Below are 19453 nucleotides of genomic sequence, written 5' to 3'. Positions count from 1 at the left end.
TCCAGTGATGATGTGAGATTCAACTGCCATATTCCACATGCATACTCTTAAAACTATGAAAAAAGTAATCAGTTGTTTAATGGATTTCGAATAAGTGTTAATAAAACACCAGACTAGCACTTGGTAGAGCAAACACACTCGAATCGAATATCTGTCTCTGTTTGGGACTGGTGAGAGTACTTAACGATTAAACCCAACAGATTATACTAGATGGAGAGTTATCCAAAGAAACACAGGTTAATTTGTGTTTGACCCTGTAAAGGAGGAGTATGGTGAGTCACAGCATCGCACTTTGTGTTTATTGTCAGTGTCAATAAATATTCTACAAGTGAAAAACGCGCCCACCTAATCTAAAATTACTCTTCAGTTTGACACCCAAAATTAGAATTTGGTTTCGTTGATTTGTGGGAGGGGACCAAACAGCGAGGTCACCGGTCCCATTGCATAAGGGAAGGAAGTCGGCCGTGCCCTTTCAAAGGAAACATCCTGGCATTTGCCTGAAGTGATTTACGGAAGCCACGGAAATCCTAAATCAGATGGCCGGACGCGGGTTTGAACCGTCGTCCTCCCAAATGCGAGTCCAGTGTGCTATCCACTATGCCACCTAGCTCAGTTATAAATTAGGTATTTTGTCTGAAATAAGTGCTGAACACATTTATTTTCCATTGATGCTGAGCTTCGCGTGGAAGTTTTATATATACAAGGGGAATCAGAACGCTACCGACAAACTTTCAGTGGTGGTAGTGGGGACCAAAACAAGAAAAAATGTCCAGTGACCATGGACTCTGTCTTAAGAGCTATAAGCACTTGTCTATCTTTGCTAGGGTGGACTGCATCTGTTCTATGGAGCTAGTGCTCGTACCTCTTAAGGTACGCGTTTTAGAGCCCATGTTTATCAAACATTTTTTTCTTGTTGTGATCCACACTACCACCTCTAAAATTTTGTTCACCCTGCATATATTGGCATTTTAAGAGACATCAGCGTTCTGTCTGGTGAATAAAAATGAGCAAGTATTGTTTAAAAATTGTACTAGTGACAAACGCCGTGAGGAGACATCGTCGATTTTATTTACTGAAGAAAATACCTTTGTGTTAGTCAAGTAGGAAAGTTGTTCTGCTGTCTCTGTTGTTCACTTGGATGTTGCGTCTGAAGTCGTCAGATTTGGCGTTGGGACATGACCTTCTCTTAGGTTTTGTTAAATAGTAAGAAGACTTTCGGTTGGAATGTGGTAACGATTAGAGCTTTGTTGTCCCCTTTTTGAGTTGCTTTGATAAATTTCATTTGATGTTATAGATCTTATAATTAAATTATCTACGATAATGATCGTAGCAGAAGAAATGAATTAAATTTTGTGCTTCGGCTGGGACTCGAACCCGGGTCTTCTTGCTTGGCAGAAATGCTAACCATTGCACCCCCACAGCACGATGGTGAACGTTGCTGCACGAACTACCCAAGCTGGTTGCCCTCCCCAACACAAACTTCATTGTAAGGGAAAATAAGCAGAGGGTATGAACTGAAGTTTGTGTTGGGGGGGGGGGGGGGGGGCGCACTCAACTTGGGTAGTTCGTGGAGAGCAATGTTGAGCATTGTGCTACGGTGGTGTATTTGTTAGCATTTCTTTCTAGCAACCTAAGAGGCCCCGATTCGAGTCCTGACTGCAGTACAAATGTTAATTCATTTCTTCTGCTTCAATCATTATCGTAGATAATGAAGAGACTTAAATGTCTGAGGGAAACATTTAATTATAAGATCTATAAGATCACCTATGGGACAGGAGTTTCCTATTACGTCCAATGCTGGGGTGCTATTTCAATGTCGGAGAGCCCTGGCAGTAGTGACATTGTAAGGGAAAATAAGCAGATGATATGAATTGAAGTTTGTGTTGCGGAGGGCACTTGAGTGGTTTGTGCAGCAATGTTGATTATAGTGCTGTGGTGGTGTGATGGTCAGCATTTTTACCTAGCAAGCAAGAAGACCCGGGTTCGAGTCCCAGCTGCAGCATAAATTTTAATTCATTTCTTCTGCTTCGACCATTATCGTACAATTGATGTGTTCCGTTTCAGCCTGTGTAATTTACACGCTTCATGATGACAAGAATAGTATTCAGATGGTTTTCAGCACACGTCTTCAGAGATACATGTCGCTGCCAGTTTATAAGCACTTTCTTTCTCGTCCATAGGGTAGTACTCAGATAGACTTCTCCTGCGTGTGTTCTATGATGTGGCCAATTATGAGAGGAAGTGAACTTGTTATCAGTTGCGTGCTTTACCTATGTTCCAGTAAAATTACTGTGAAAGGAGGGTTGTCATAAAATATTAATTATCATCTCCAAAATATTAAATTACGTAAATAAGTTTTCGTGTGTTTGCAAGTGTATGTCTTCAGTCTTGGTACATACGGAAATACCGGAAGTGGCGTTGGTAATGTGGGTTATCATACAGTTATTCATTTTTTGCATTTGAAAGGGAACAATGCAGCAATTCACGGCGAGTGGTTGAAAGCGTACAGAAACAATGCGCCATCATTTGACACAGTGGTTAGATGCGGCAGACGCTTCCATCGTGCTCAAATAAGTTCAAACGTGATGAGCGAAGTGACAGACCATCTCCCTGTGAATAACTGAGAATCACAAAAGAAATGGAGGCTGTCGTATCACAATCACAGCGATAGTGGAAAAAATTAAAATTAGTCATGAGTCAGCTTTCAACATATTGCTCATTTTGAACGTCACAAAGAATTTCTTCGCTCGCTGGGCTCCGCGACTGCTCTCAACCATTCAAAAAGCCCACCAGATCGAGGCAGCAGCGGAAATGCAACTGTGTCAGGACAATCCAGATGACTTCCTTAGCCACCTAATCAACATAGGTGAGTGTTGGATGTATCATTATAAACTTGAGTCAAAGGAGTAAAGCAAGCAATGAGCACATGTCCGTTACCTACATCTGCATAGATACTCCGCAAGCCACCGTCCGGAGCGTGGCGCAAGGGTACCCTGTACCAGTACGAGCCATTTCCTTTCCTGTGCCTATCGCAAACAAAGTGAGGGAAAAATGACAGTCTGTATGCCTCTGTATGAACCCTAATTTCTCGTATCTTGTCTTCATGGTCATTCGTCGAAACATATCTTGGCACCAGTAGAATCATTCGGAAGTCAGCTTCAAATGCAGGTTCTTTAAATTTTTCGAAAAAACTTCGTCTTCCCTCCAGGATTTCGCATTTGATCTCTCCAAGTATCTCAGTAACACTTATGTGTTGTTCGAACCTACCGGTATCAAATATAGTAACAAGTCTGTGAATTGCTTCGATGTCCTCCTTCAATCCGACCTGGTACGGATCCCAAACACTCGGGCAGTACTTAAGAAGACGTCGCACTAGCGTCCTATATGCAGTCGCATTTACAGGTGAACCACACTTCCCTAAAATTCGCAAAAAAAGATGATTCATCGGGTAGGGTGACGCTAGTTGTTTTTTGGTCTACTAAGGTATGGTGCAAGCAGATTAAGCTCATAGAGGGTACTTTGTCACAGGAGCAGACTAACCGACATTTCTGACGAGGCTACAGGGTGGCTGCCAAGGCGAAACGCCACGGCAAGCTGTCCAAGGAGGCATTTTTGTTCCACGACAGCGCCCCAGCTCAGTCAGCGTAGGACGCAGCCACACATGTCTCTTCTTTATGCTATTAAATTTTGTCTTACCCCCGGTAGTCTCCTAACATGGCTCCCAGTGACTTCTTCCTCTTTTCTCAGATGAAGATATTATTCCGTAGCATTTACTTTCACAATGGCGAGGAGGTGATTTTCGAGGTGGAATATTTCTGCAACCGAGTTCTCCGCCAAACCATCCACTGTTGGGAAAAATGTGGCGCATTGAGGGATGAATATTTAGAGAAGGGCTGACACCGCCCCAAGTGTCATGGTCACAGTTTGATTTTTCTGAGACGGTAATTTAAACTTTGTGACTAACTCGTATATATTATTTTCAAAGTGTGGAAGATCATTTAAGAACCACTAGTCTCAGTGACGACCTTAAGCGTTCATTGCAATGGTTTGTGACAACTGTGTTTCTTATTTTTCTTATCTATTCTTTTTGTCGTTAGTTTCAGTACAAAGACCTGTAGGGGAATGTATGGTGGAATTACATTACCACCACCGTATATTTCAAACCACATTCGAGACGGGAGTTTGCGTCGTACTGTACGTCTCATTCACTTTCATTGAAATCCGACTATCTACGTATTTTTTTAATCGTTAATCTTTTTGGCCCTACGGTATCTAACACATTGACTTGTCATCATGGCACATCTGTGACCATTTCGCACTTTTTTCATCGACTGATTTATTTATCACTAAACAATTTATTTATGCGTATATAAGTTGAAAATATTTCAGTTTAGTATCTTACATTAGAGTTTTTTTGTGTGAGTTACACATTACCAGAGTAAGTATTATGTATTTACTACATAGCTAATAATTTTGGATTGTTTCTTGTGTCAGTCTTTCATTCCATAATATTATTTGTGTACAGTCACCTTATTGGCTCTCTTCATTGTTGACATCTTGGGTTGTCGGGTGTTCTGCCGGATATCAGCGTCGTACTTGCACGATATTTCGGTCACGTAGCTCGTAACCTTCATCAGGTGCGACCTGAGACTGCTCCTCGAGTGGACCTGGACCAGTATTTATGCCTATGGCCTTCCCACTCCACCAACGGCTGCAGGCGCTTCCTCTGTGGTCCGCGCCCATTCCCTGCGACCTGCTGGAGCGTTGCTGCTCCGTTTTCCGTCCGCTGCGGTTCTAGGTGTTCCCTCTGCGGTCCGCGCCCACCAAACCCGCACCTGGAGGTTTCATCTACGGTCTGGGGTACCAAGCGTTCCCCCTGCGGTCCGCGCCCGCTCAGCACGACCTGTTGGAGCGTTGCCGCTCCGAACCAAGCGCCTCCTCAACAGGATGCGTCGGAGCATCCGGGCTGCCATTGACAACCATCGCATTCGCGACTGGAATAACAAGGTCGCCACCCTCTGTCTTGACGACGGCACGGCCTGGCAGACGACGAAGCGTTTCCTCCGCCGCACGCAACGTATCCCTCTGCTGCTGGTCCATGGTCAGGCTGTCTGCGAACCCGCTGCGAAGGCTGATGCCCTCGCCGACGTCTTTGAGGCTGCGTTTACGCCGATCGAAGACCCGACCGACGCTGTCCACGACGACCTGGTTGCTGACCGGCTCCCACGCTACATGGAGGCACGCGACGACGATGACGTCATTGAAGAGACGACGGCGGAGGAGGTGTCGTCCATCCTGCGTGCCCTGAACCCCAGGAAAGCTGTGGGCCCAGACGAAGTTTCCAACGCCCTACTCCAGAAGTTGCCGCCGGTGGCTGTCACTCATCTCACCGACGTCTATAATGTAATCCTCCGGTCCTGCAGTTTTCCTCAGTCCTGGAAGCATGCAGAGATCGTGGCGATTCCGAAGATGGGGAAGGATCTGCGTCAGCCTGCGAACTACAGACCTATTAGTTTACTGCCGGCCGTCTCCAAGGTCTTTGAAAGGGTGTACATCAGGCGGCTGCAGCGCCACGTTGACGAGGAAGGCCTCCTGCCTGAAGAGCAGTTCGGCTTTCGCAGGGGCCACTCGGCAGTTCACCAACTCCTTCGGCTAGTGGAAGATGCGTTCGTCGCCCTCGAGCTGCGCAAGTCTCCGGCGCGGTGTTCCTGGACGTGTCGCGTGCTTTCGACAGTGTGTGGCACCGCGGCCTCTTATTCAAACTTTTTGAACTTGGCGTCCCGACGTCGCACGTCCGTCTCATCCGTTCCTATCTTGCCGATAGGACCTTCCATGTGCGGGCCGCGCATGGCTTGTCCTCCGTCCGCCGCATCAATGCCGGTGAGCCACAGGGCTCGGTCTTGGGGCCACTCCCGTACTCGATGTACACTTCTGATGCGCCGAAGATCGTGTGCGGCTCGCCCTGTACGCGGATGACACGGCTCTATATACGAGGAGCCTCAATGCCGCCGTCATGCGCCGCCGTCTGCAGCTCGCCGTTGACACCCTGGCAGCCTGGGCAGTCAAGTGGCGCCTACAATTCAATGGGGCCAAGACGCAGTTCCTGATCGTCACCAGGCGACTCGTTCTTGCAGGTCTGCAACCGCTCACCATCGGTGGCAGCCCTGTCCCGTGGCGTCCAACGGAGCATTACCTCCGCGTCACCATCGACCGCCGACTCACGTGGGTTCCGCACATCCGCGAAGTGAAGACCAAAGTGCGGAACAGGCTCCGCATCCTGTACCCGGTGCTGAACCCCGGCTCCCAACTACCACCGCGGCTGGGCATCACTCTACAAGGCGCTGCTCCGCCCTGTACTCCAATACGCCGCCGTCTTCTGGGGGAACGCCGCCGACACGAACCTGAAGAAGCTGGAGACACTGCAGAATCGCATCCTTCGGCTGGCCTTACACCTGCCTTACGATTTCCCCACCGCTTATCTTCACGACATCGCGGAAGTACCTCTGCTCCATGACCTCTTCCAGGCGACCGCCCGCACCTTTTACGAACGTGCAGGCCGGCCACACAACGCCCAAATCCGGACGCTGGGCCGCAAACTGCCGCGCAGCGTCACCACCCGCTGGCCACACCTGCTCGCTGCGTAGCTAGCACTGCAGAACTGTGCTGAGGAGACACCCAAGAAGACAATCTACATGTGAAGACGCATTACATCGGCATGCATGGGAGGCAAAGCAATAACTGCTGCGAATCTCCATCACACATCGGAGGCCAAGTTATCTCCGTGCAGATCCACGCGATCCACGCGAGCCGCTCCGTTTTTCGTCCGCTGCGGCTCTGGATGTTCCCTCTGCGGTCCGCGCCCACCAGTCCCACTTCTGGGTGTTCCATCTTCGGTCTGGTGCGCCTGGCAGTCCGTCAGGGGCTCGTTTTCCATCTCCATGTCTCTGGTTCTTCTGTTTGTGTAGTGTTGCAGCTGGCCCCGTTGACCTTTAACAACTCCAGAGCCGGATCCCATTGTTGTCACACTCTTCATATGATGTAGCTTGTGCTATAATCTGTTGATACTAAGAAGCAAGAAAATGTCTCTCAGTAGCTCTGAAGATGAGCAAAGGAATTTGCAGAAACTTTTGAGTGAACCAATGGACATGAGTGCTGATTACTTAGTGTTAACTAAGATGAATTTTTAGCAGTCGAGTCTGGAAGTCAATCTGAAAGTAAGATGGGAGCAGTCAGACGTAGTACAGTCAGACGTAGGTACACAGTGTGCCACGAAAAAGTGAACTGTGAACGGCAATGAGAACGAGCCATCAACAAACGCATAAAAATAACTGCATGGAAATGTTATAATTATCACTCGTATTTCTGTATAGGATGTTTTGTTAAAAAGCACAGCACTTGCCGGTGTTACAGGTACAAATAGCCATTATAAATGGTTTTTTCAGTTTAAGTTTTTTACAATGTCATTTTGAGAACCCCAATATTGTACAGTGTAAGTAATATATAAAAGTAAATAATAAATAAATCATCAGAAGAAGAGAACTCCAAGAAAACTGATCCACATGAGTTGTATATAACTGACGATTACAGGTGCCTTTTGACTTTCCTTGAGTTCTTGAAAACCGTAGACTATGAATATGGTGTGTTACTGGAGCAATAATTCCACTTAACGCAGTGTCAGGGCATGCTATTTTGAATTGCCACGGCATGTCGGAGCTCTAAATGAAAATATATGTGTAAGTTGTATTTATTTCACCTGGTCCAAAGAAGAAATTTTCCGTGAATTATTTTTAACTCACACGGGAGTCAATGTGTTAATATTATTTCACCAATAACCCAAATCGCAGAGGACCAACTGTTTAGAAATGAATACCTCACCTTAATGGCAGTCAGTACGTAGGCCTATAATACTCACTAGTGACTGAGGATAAGGAAGGAAACTGAAGGAAGAAAGACTGGGTAAAAGAAACCAAATTTATACAAAATATGCAGTGTTACGTGCTACTTTATTTCGGCAGTCACTTCTAACTGTGGTCTCGATATTTATGTCTGAAAATGTACATAAATATTACAAGTATATGTATAATCGATGTTACTCTCCGTAGGTTAAATGACTCTCATGGAAGTTAAACTCTACAGAAACACTGTAAGCACAAACAAAAATGAGAACAGCGGAACTTTAGCTTCAGTCGAATAATTCGTTCTATGCCACCAGCTTCTGCTACGAAGCTTTTGAAACCTAAAGGAAACTCCTTTAAAAAAAAACTTACGGAAACATTTCGTAGAGGTCGTGCTTCGTAATTTACAGCAAAAATGTGTAGGAACGTCACACACAAAATAAACGGAAACATTTGATAACACAGGACATGTGTACTGTACATAGCGACGAAACTGTCTTAGCAGAGGTCTGTAAGAACACGGTTACGTCCTGAGCTGTCTCATTATCGTTCGCCACACTCCTCACTTCACTGTAGCGTTCCCAACGGGGCACACCAACGAGGTACTAAGTTCGTAGTGGATCTGGAGTAAATTAGAGCACATGTGTGGTTCCTTTCCAAGTCTTTTCTTCTCACCGTTGCCAGTTATATGCCAGTAGGGCATCAGAGCTAACGGTTCCTGCACCTCTCTGATTGCAGCTCCTCCAGTGGAATTGCGTAAGCAAAAAATAACTACTACATTTCCTTGCAATCGTTCGAAATCCTTTTCTTGTGAATGTTTTCATCACTCTTGGGGGGTTCTCTTCGTTCCCGTTCTCGCATCCGCGCACACACACACACACACACACACACACACACACACACACACACACACGTACACACACACATGCTGTCTCAGGTGCATCGTGGGAGCACAAGAGTCCTCCAGATGAGTTGGTTTTTGCGTCGCTCCTCGCTAACGACTGTGACACATGTTGGTCCTGGAGGATCACAGTTATTCCCGACCCTTGATTATGGGCTATGCGGCGTAACAGTGACCAAGCGTTTACACCCATGGAATTATATAGCGTACGGTTTCAGCGTACGCTATTTCATTTTTTTAAAACTCCTCGTTAAGTTCTTCGGTCCATTCTTGATTTTGTATGTCACGGTGACGTGTAGATACATTACATTTCTACGAGAAGCGGATCGTCTTTCACGCCTCTGATGTTTGGAATTTAAGGTTCTTACGTTAAAGCTTCACAGTACTGCGAAATACTATTGCAGTATGATGTGAGCACTCTGACGTTATGAAGCTAGAAGACTGGTGCCCCCTTGAATCACAGTATAGTAGAAGTGCGCTAAAGCTTTGTATGGCGATATAAGCTCGTAATACTACGGGAAAAACAGAATCTGAGGAGGTTACGAGTCTGTCTCGTTAGTGATCGTGTCTTTTAGCTCATAGAATTGTGAAGTTCTTTCCCGCTAGTAAAACGTAAGAGTCAGTCCAACTTCAATCACAAACATACAGTAGAGACAGGTATAGGCGAAGGCTGTTTTCTTTAATTTTTCTCCGTCGATTGCCGTTTGGAGCATCGGGGTATGTTGCTGAGTGAGGATGTCGTATCCAGAGCAGTCGCCACGCTCACCGGCCGCGCGACAGAGATTTCTGGGGACTGTCGATCTGCCGAGATTCACTGGATGAGTAGGAGTCGTTCGACGGGGTCGTCGGCCTAGCAGATGGGTGAGGCGAGCGGGGGCGGCGGAGGCGGGTGCACGCCGTAGTCTGCGCCGGCCCAGGGCTGCAGGTTCTGCAGCGCGCTCAGCGCCGTCGTGGAGGCGGCGCCGCCCGCCGTGGAGACAGCCAGGTGCGGGGGCGGCTGCGGCGGCTGTCCCGCCGCGGACACGGAGGCGGCTGCGGCAGCCGCGGCGGCGGCCGCCAGCGCGCCGGGCGCGTCCGCCCCCGGGTGCGGCGGCGGGGGTGGCGGCGGGTGTGGGGGCGGGTACATGCCCTTGCTGAGCGCCTCGGCCTGCAGCGACATCATCAGCCGGTTGGCCGCCTGCCGCTCCGCCTCGCGCTCCTCCGCCGTCTGCCGCCTGCAACACAGCAGAAAGGCCCGATCACTTGATGGGAGAACAAACAGGGTGGCACTTCGTTATGCACAAAGTTTTTAAAGTTCGAATTTTGCTTGTCCCATCCCAGTGTTGTTCCATTTGACGAAAAGTGGTCTGTGAAAATTTCACCTCAATCCAAGAAATTCTAGGCGACTCTCAGATGCCTTGGAGCTGTAAAATAGCACTCCCATAACCTATTTCCGCTAAAATGCACTGTATTTTTCCTTATCTCGACTGAATACTTGTCTTTTGCGAGAGCAATGCAGTGACAGATTCAAACAAGTCTAGCAATTGGTTAAATTCGTTTTGACTCACATTACGGAAAAGATCATTCGAGGAATTCAAAAAACAACACCAAGAATTTAAGAAATATCTTGTCTACTTTCTTAACGCACATATTTTAAATTTGAAACACTTTTCCCTTTACAATAATCATTTTGCAACATTAATCTCTGTTGATTCAGAAACTAATTTGCTTGAATGAACACTGGATTGCCATGTCTGTCCCACTTAAAGATGCTTGAGGAGTCCGTCGATTCGACTCCGATCAACAACTCAAGTTAGTGGTGCATAGCGGCTTGCTGCGAAACCAAAAAGCTCTTTTTCAGAGGGCGTGGGAAGTACCGGGTGATCAAAAAGCCAGTATAAATTTGAAAACCGGATAAATCACGGAATAATGTAGATAGAGAGATACCAATTGAAACACATGCTTGGAATGACATGGGGTTTTATTAGAACCAGAAAAATACAAACGTTCAAAAAATGTCCGACAGACGACGCTTCACCTGATCAGAATAGCAATAATCAGCATAACAAAGTAAGACAAAGAAAAGATGATGTTCTTTACAGGAAATGCTCAATATGTCCACCATCATTCCTCAACAATAGCTGCAGTCGAGGAATAATGTTGTGAGCAGCACTGTAAAGCATGTCCGGAGTTATGGTGAGGCATTGGCGTCGGATGTTGTCTTTCAGCATCCATAGAGATGTCGGTTTATCACGATACACTTGCAACTTCAGGTAACCCCAAAGCCAATAATCGCACTGACTGAGGTCTGGGGACCTGGGAGGCCAAGCATGACGAAAGTGGCGGCTGAGTACACGATCATCACCAAACGACGCGCGCAAGAGATCTTTCACGCGGCCAGCAATATGGGGTGTTTTTTTGGCTCTAATAAAACCCCATGTCATTCCAAGCATGTGTGTCAATTTTTACCTCTTTATCTACATTATTCCGTGGTTTATTAAGTTTTCAAATTTATACTGACTTTTTGATCACCCGGTATATTGAAAGCGGGCGTCTATGTCGAAAAGTGATATCAATAAAATTGTGTACTCTTCTTGTAACACATTTTAAAAATCGATTTTGTGGCCGAGCGGTTCTAGGCGTTTCAGTCTGGAACCGCCCTGCTGCTACTGTCGCAGGTTCGAATCCTACCTCGGGCATGGACGTGTGTGCTGTCCTTAGGTTAGTTAGGTGTAAGTTGTTCTATGTCTAGGGGACTGATGACCTCAGATGTTAAGTCCCATAGTGCTCAGAGCCATTTTAACCATAAAAATTGATTGACCTATCCTCATAAGTTAGTCATTGAACTTTAAATTCTCAATTGGCTCTTCATTTGCTGTAAATGACTTCGAGCTTCATTCAAAGGGGCGTCAGATATTTCTCTAATCTTTTTTATTTCTTACTTTCAGACAACTTGTTTCACAAAACATTTCACATGGTTCAGTGAGGTTAGAAAGGATCTGGAACGGTCTGAATTAAATTGAGGAGACAGCTCAGACCATACCAGGAACGACGGCTTTAATGGATTCACTGATATACAGGAACTGAAAGAGGGATAGATAGAGCAAACATCACAGGCTGCCAGAGAATGCAAAGATTTTTAGCTGCAAACAAGCCTTCTTGAAAATCGTAACAGTTATCTAAAGTAGTTTTTAATGGCCATTAGCCAAAAAACGTCGGTACCAGATGTAAGAGTTTTAGCATATCGGAGGTTACATAAGAATTCAGCTTTCAAAAAATCAACAGTCTCTACGGTGGATGTTCAGGATTGCAGAGACAATGTTTCCAGACGCCTATACCGAAAATTAAAACGACCACAATTTAAATAATGGACATCACTTTGCATCCGCGGGATCATAGTGGCGATCTACTGTGTGCTTGAGTCAAATCGCCGCTGATTTGGGCGTGGGGTGACAGACTCCAATTTCTACCAATTCTGTACGGATAGAAATGCGCTATATAGGCTTCTGCAGTAGACAATCGACTCGTGTGTCTTTGCCTCGAGAATTTTGTCCATTCACTATAATTTTATCACGCTGGAGAGGCTATATTTCACTGTTCTCATTGTGTTTGCACAACGCATACCTTGTTTCTTCTTCGTTCCATCAGCAGCTTTCCAAATGATGTGTTTCCAATTCAGTGCACCACAGTGTTTCGTACAGGGTATTTCAGGAAGCCAACAACGTACTTTGAGGGATGGCAGAACATACAAAACCGATCATTTTTTGTTACGGAACATACAAGGATTAGTCAGAACATTATGATCACCGACCTACTATCAATATAAACCCGTCCAGGCCATAGCAGCGTCACCTGGCGAGGAATGATAGCTTGTCAGACACACGCACAGTGGATTTAATGTCAGTGAGCGTGCTGTCCGTATGTAGAATGGGGAAGGCGCGCGATGCATCTGAGTTTGATCGAGAACAGATAGTGATAGCCGTGAGGCTCGGCTCGAGCATTTCGGATACTGCACGACTTGTCGGGTGTTCGAGGAGTGTCGTCAATACGTGCCGAAGCCAAGGTGAAACCACGTCCACCTCTCATTACAGATGTCGGACGTCGTATTCTGGGGCACAGGGCGGATTTTTTTGAATCATTCACATGTAAAGAACTGTCAGAAAACCTAATAAAAATGAACCGTAATTTTTGTGCAGTTGAAGTTATTCATTATTATAACTTAAGGATGCGTTAAAGACTATATGTTTCGTAACAAAAAATGATCGTCTTTGTGTAACCGATTATTTCTCATAATTTGTTGGTGAGGTCCTTTCATCAAAAAGAAAACACCTTCTACAGGACCCGCTCCTTTCCCGATTCCGTGTAGACAAAGTTAAAGGCTTATCACTAGAATAACATGATTTACCAAAGTCGTTATTAGCAGTCTCAGATATAGCTATCTTCTTTCTTTCTTTTGCATCTCTCTCTTTGAAACTCCGAGGTCCAGGTAAAGCAGCAGATATAAATATCTAACTACATCCACTGTAATCCCTCCATTACCGTGACCAGATGTTCCAGTGCTATGAACACTGAAAGAAAACCTGCAAGGAGGAAAAACACAAGAACCAGACAGGAGATAGTACGTATATCGCCCTCATCGGTTCGCTTGAATAATGCTTAAAGGTTAACTGTGGGCTTATGCAATTTTGAATACCAACAACGTTACTGAAATTGGTATTTTTCAAGAACGAAATTAATATTTTGTCCTTTTTTAAATGCCTTAAAACTATCTTTATTCTTAGTGTCGTCGAGGGATAGAAACGGAATCATTGTAGGACCGCTTTATTCTCCGTCCGTCTGTCTACCTCTCTGTCTGACTCTTAAAACCCTTTTTTTCAGGTAGGCGTATCAGTCCCTTTGTGGCGTAATAAATGTAAGCTTCTAAGCTAAGGCAATCAAAAGGTACGACCATCTATGTCACATATTTTGATACTCGCAAATCAACCCATTAAAACATTTAAGGTAATGTAGGTTAATTCTTACAAAGAAGAAGACAGCAACCAGCCACTATTAATACTGCTATTTATTTAGGTAAATAGTGCCGTTACCGGTTTCGAACTGGCAGGTTCATCATCAGACGGCTGTTCACATGATTTTCTAGATACACTTTACATTATCGTCCTTTTTTGATTTTTGTATATCGAAAATCATGTGAACAACCGTCTGATGATGAACTTGCCAGTTCGAAACCGGTAACGATGGTATTTACCTAAATAAATAGCAGTAGTAATAGTGGCTGGTTGCTGTCTTCTTCTTTGTAAGAATTAACCTACGTTAATTGAACACAGCCACGGTCTCACCATGTCAGTTTTGGACAAAATAACATTTAAGCCAATTCCTGTTGACCTAGAATCATGAAATTTGACAGGAGGCAAGGTTGGTTGGTTGATTTGGGGGAGGGGGGGGGGGGGGGGGAACCAGACAGCGTCGTCATCGGTCCCATCGGGTTAGAGAAGGATGCGGAAAGAATGGCGGTGCCCTTTTAAAGGAACCACCCCGGCATTAGGGAAATCACGGAAAGCCCAAATTGCCAGCCGCAGTGGCCGAGCGGTTCTAGGCGCCTCAGTCCGGAACCGCGCTGCTGCTACGGTCGCAGGTTCGAATCCTGCTTCGGGCATGGATGTGTGTGATGCACTTCGGTTAGTTAGGTTTAAGTAGTTCTAAGTCTAGGGGACTGATGACCTCAGATGTTAAGTCCCATAGTACTCAGAGCCATTTGAACCATTTGAAAGCCTAAATTAGGTTTGAACCGTCGTCCTCCAGACTGTGAGTCCAGTGCGCTAACCACTGTGCCACATCGCTTGGTAAGGAAGAGAGGTTTCACAGAGCAATTAGAGAAAATCAGAAAATTCTTAATTTTTAATCACATCAGACAAAAAAAAAAACCGTGTCGATAACAGACAAAAATCGTAGAGATTCTCGATTTCCGCACGGATGAACTGTCTACATAAATAATTAATTTTCTACGGAACCCTCAGAGCACGAGTCTTACTGGCACCTGGGCGCTTCTTTAAACTCATTTCGGCTGAAAAGAGACACTACGAAATCTCCTTCCATCTCTGTGTCGAGGAGTGATGTAGTAATCGAGGAAAAGAGCTGCTCTGCATCAGGAGTACCATGAGTTGCTAGTAGCAGGCAGGACAGTTGAACAAAGGAGCAATCCACAGGGAGGTGATTACGCCGCCGGAACTCGGGAAGCGACCTAAGTCCTCTGCGGACAGAAAAAGGCGCGGGGGTCACAGGTTTTGCCGGGACATTACACACCGCGGATCATTACCGACATGCGCTCTCACTGCTTTTACAAAAACCAGTCCCGCTGCCTCATGTCGTGATATGTCGGACGGCACAGCCATGTCCGCCTTGCTGCTCCTTTTACAGGGCAGCGTTACCACACGGCTTTCTCCGGCAGAATCGCAGCCTTGTTGCTTTGTAACGCACAGCATGAAGTCGTGGCACTTGTTGCTTTACTTGACGTCAGACTTACCTCAGAAACATCTTCCATGTCAGTAACATGGCTGACGAAACACACACACACACACACACACACACACACACTCACATACACAGAAAGAGGAAGAGAGAGAGAGAGAGAGAGAAAGAAGGCGTCTGGCATCACTCAAAGCAACCAACATCAGAACAATCTTCGTTGATCCATTATGGATAGTGTGACGACGGCTGGCATGAACTTCTTGAAGCAATGATTTACCAACAGCCGTATGTCTTGTAGAAATTTATTTTATTTTATGAATTTGTATATGCTACCAGTTTTCGGCATTACATTGATGCCATCTTCAGGCCCCTGTACAATGAGGTGAAGAAATGTACTATTATAAAAAATTATAAAAAATATAGAACATATGTGAACAATTGTAGGTATCATGTTAACTATATAAGTGGCTCAAACAGATATATTGTATATCATTGAAACTATATGTAACATTAGGGCACATATGCTTCTGCCTATGTCATGCTGTTGTTAATTGTTTTCACTGTTTTATTCGAGAAAGCATGATATATTAACATATGTATACGTTATTATTCATAAAACCGTAACACACAGTTGTAATAGGCCATGCAACACATCAGATGTACTGCATACATTCGTATGTCCAGTGGAACAGTGGAAGATTTTTTTTAATAATAATCAACTAATATAAATAACAATAAAATAAATTAAAATACAAGAAAATGTGACAACCATGTCAGAATACATAGTTACTTATGTGTGGTCTAGGTCGTATTGTGTGTGGTACGACAAACAGCTGCCGCAATATTAACGATAAAAAGCATAAAAGAGTTTGTCTTAAAACCCAATTGCATTCACGAAGTAAACCAATGCAATCGTACTATAAAATCATCAAACACCTGGTCACCGTAGACACTTCATTAGGACCCTTATGTAGGGCAACCCCACAGTGTGCTGAGTGGATTAATGCAACGCCAGTAGCTGCCTAATATAGTCATGGTTACAAAGAAGATTCTCACTTTCTGTATATCAAAAAATGTCTATCTCCCTAATTATAAGTCCTATACAATTATGCAGAATTAATCCAAGTGGAATCGATTGAATAAAAGGAAAAGAAGAAAAAGAGAAATATAGGAGGCCGTCTATATGCCTGAACATGAATCTCAAAATGAAATGTATACCACCCCTAAGACTAAGGGTATCGCGTATAACCATTACGAATCATTCTCAGGTTGCATTAAGGCCGGGTGTAGTAGCGTATGAGGTGACTATGCGCATCTTAAGTACATCATCCGGTGTTATCATATTCTGTCTAATGACCTTAATAAGTCGGAAACTATCTGCATGGGTCAAAATGTCACGGTACCTACAAACTGGTCAAAATATTTGACTAGTTAAAGTCAAACAATAACGGACTTATACCCATTAGCAGAGTGTCAGGAAATGCAATGTTGCATCAAGTATAAAATTGGTTAAGCGGCAACTCAAGAGTGCAACGATAGGTGAACAGTACAGTAACCCAAAACGGTTAGAAAATGATGTTGGACACATGTGTAAGTTATGGCAGTGGACAACTTCCATGGGAGGGGAAAAAATGTATTGACCATAAGTGCCTTATATTGGCAAACATCATTGCATCAAGAAATATCAGAACATGTCAGCAGTTCTCAGCGCGGTCGGCTGAAACGGCAACTGTAAAGTTAATAGGTTATAAATAAATGCGCGGATAAATTCAGTATTATGCATAACGTGAATACAGTAATATTGATAACATTGTTTTCTGAAACCAGGCAACATTGACTAAAAAAAAAAACCAAAAAAAAACCGGTGTCATGAACTGATAACTCCCGGTGTCCTTTCATTCCATTAAGTTCTTCATTCATTTCCAGCTTCGGTTTGTGTAGTCTGCATACAAAGAAGAGAAACACGAGATGTCTCCGTACTCCGCACAGCAGGCGGCAATAGCGGCGCGTGTGTCCCGCAGCTGTCAACTTTGTCGCGGACTATCTCTAGCATATTTCATGTAATTTCTCGTGAATGGAAAGAGGTTTGACTCTCCTTCCACCATTATAAACGATTTCGATACGCTCTTAGGTGCCGGCCAGCCTGGATGTGGTTTTTAGGCGGTTTCGCGCATACTGCTTGGCGAATATCGCTCTTGTACCCACACTCCGCCTCAAAAGTTCAAATGGCTCCAAGCACTATGGGACTTAACATTTGAGGTCATCAGCACCCTAGACTTAGAACTACTTAAACCTAACTAACCTAAGGACATCACACACATCCATGCCAGAGACAGGATTCGAACCTGCGACTGTAGCAACCGCGTGGTTCCGGACTGAAGCGCCTAGATCCGCACTCCGCCTCAGTTACACGATTCTCAACTATTTAAAAAAACGTTCTCACACTTTCACACGGAAAGAGAGAGTTAGGGCTTGACGTCCCGTCGACAATGAGGTTATTACAGGCGGACTTCCACAAAGGATAATACTAAGCGCGGAGCTTCTTATAGCTTTTGATCTAGAAGTCTTGCTTCGCGAACCAAAAATTTTTAATTTTTAATGTACTTCAGTAGAGCAGTGGCATATTTATGAAAAGCGGAGTGTTCCACAGAAAAGAGATTTTTGTGTTTTCTGGAGTGTACTTAACCATTTTACTCAGTGTCACGATTACACGATGTACGAACACAAGCCGTCCAGTACGAATCCCCAGAGACAAACCTAAGACATCAGTGGCATCGGCGGAGCTGGTCTTCCTCGTGTTGTGAAATGCGTCTCAGACGAGGACGATATCGGCGTTCAGTGTTTCAGCCGAACCGCTGCAGTCTCGCTTACTCTGGCGCTGTGGCAGGCAGTAACACTCCAACCAGCGATTATCACATTTTTCCGTGTAACATAATTACTTTTTAATTAAGGCCAGTAACGTATTTACACGTTATTATTTCGCAAAAAAATCCTCGAAAATTCGGCAAACACACCCTTACTGCAGCAAGACCCCTCATCAATATATTATTTTAAAAAAATTGAATAAATGGCGAGAAGTGTGGGAGGGGAGGGGGCAGGAGAGAGGGGATAGACTGAGCCGTAAAATCGCCCCAACTGTTAAAAAATTGCGAAGTAAAGGAAGGGTAAAAAAACAGCCACGGAGAACAACATAGAATTTGCTGCTAATGATCCAAATTTAACAGGTAATTTTCCCTGGCTGTGAATAAGTAACTAGACACGGTGTACCGACTAGCACACCCTGGCGCCCCACCCGGTCCAGAAGAGCGGGGACAATTTCGCGTCCGCCTCTGTTGCGTATTTTTTTTTTCGTCGTTTTTTTTTTCGTTTCGTGCCGCTCAGTTTTTTACGTTCCGGCTCCAGCTGCGGGTGTAATAAATAAAAGTGCAGGCCGGAGGTGACACGTGCGGTAATGAAAACTGCAGGCCGCGCCGCGCTGGTACGTGCTCGCTGGATTATCCGGCCGGCCGCATGCCCACCGGGCAATTGTTTCGCTGGCGCCCTGGGTGGCCGAGGTGACACGCCTACCGCCGCTGCGAGCATTGAGCAGTTACTGCACTACTGGAGCGCCTGCCTTGGTGTATTCAATGTAGTGTGCCATCTTTATGAAGTATGATCATACGTTTAATTCATACGAAGATGCTGAACTCATTCCTCAAGAAGAAAAGGTTTCACTCGTCTATAACAATTTGTCCATTTTATTTGGACTGTTGAGCACCGTGGCCGTGGATAATGATATTTTACTATAAAAATACAGCGACCAGACACTTTTTTTAATGCGTGTTATTTGTGCCACTATGCATTTCGGGTTTGCACCCATCTTCAGCTGGCAAATCACATGTATCTTCAGTTTCTACAGTGGTAAAATATCGACAGCAGTTTGGATGCTGCAGCTGGCCTGGGCAAAAGCAACGATTCCAATCATTTACTTCAATTTCGCGAGTTTAAAGTTACGCACTATCAGTTGTTCATTTTACTTACATTCTCCTTGTTTTTTCTTGGCTTTTCTTCTTTTTTTCTAACATCACAAACACTTTTTGTCACGTATTTTATACAGGCGCACTGCGCTATCCGCCATGTTGTCGACTGACAGTTTTGTTTACATACAAGCAGTTTATCAATGGACATAGTTATATTTTACGAACGTTTTGAGGTTCTAGCTAAGCTACTG

The 19453-nt window shown here is 44.9% G+C and overlaps 1 protein-coding gene across 1 annotated transcript in view; it reads right to left on the bottom strand.

The window, feature by feature from the left end:
- Window positions 1-9646: 9646 nt before the first annotated feature.
- LOC124606026 (homeobox protein B-H1-like) overlaps window positions 9647-19453 on the bottom strand; it is a 410903-nt gene continuing 401096 nt past the window's right edge. Inside the window, exon 4 of the mRNA XM_047137990.1 lies at window positions 9647-10010. Coding sequence (XP_046993946.1) covers window positions 9647-10010 — 364 coding nt within the window. The remainder of the gene's footprint in view (window positions 10011-19453) is intronic.

Source organism: Schistocerca americana, chromosome 3, assembly GCF_021461395.2.
Source record: "Schistocerca americana isolate TAMUIC-IGC-003095 chromosome 3, iqSchAmer2.1, whole genome shotgun sequence".
In the NCBI taxonomy this organism is placed as follows: Eukaryota; Metazoa; Arthropoda; class Insecta; order Orthoptera; family Acrididae; genus Schistocerca; species Schistocerca americana.
The sequence above is the reverse complement of the archived record's forward strand: the minus strand, read 5'-3'. Positions and strand labels throughout refer to the sequence as shown.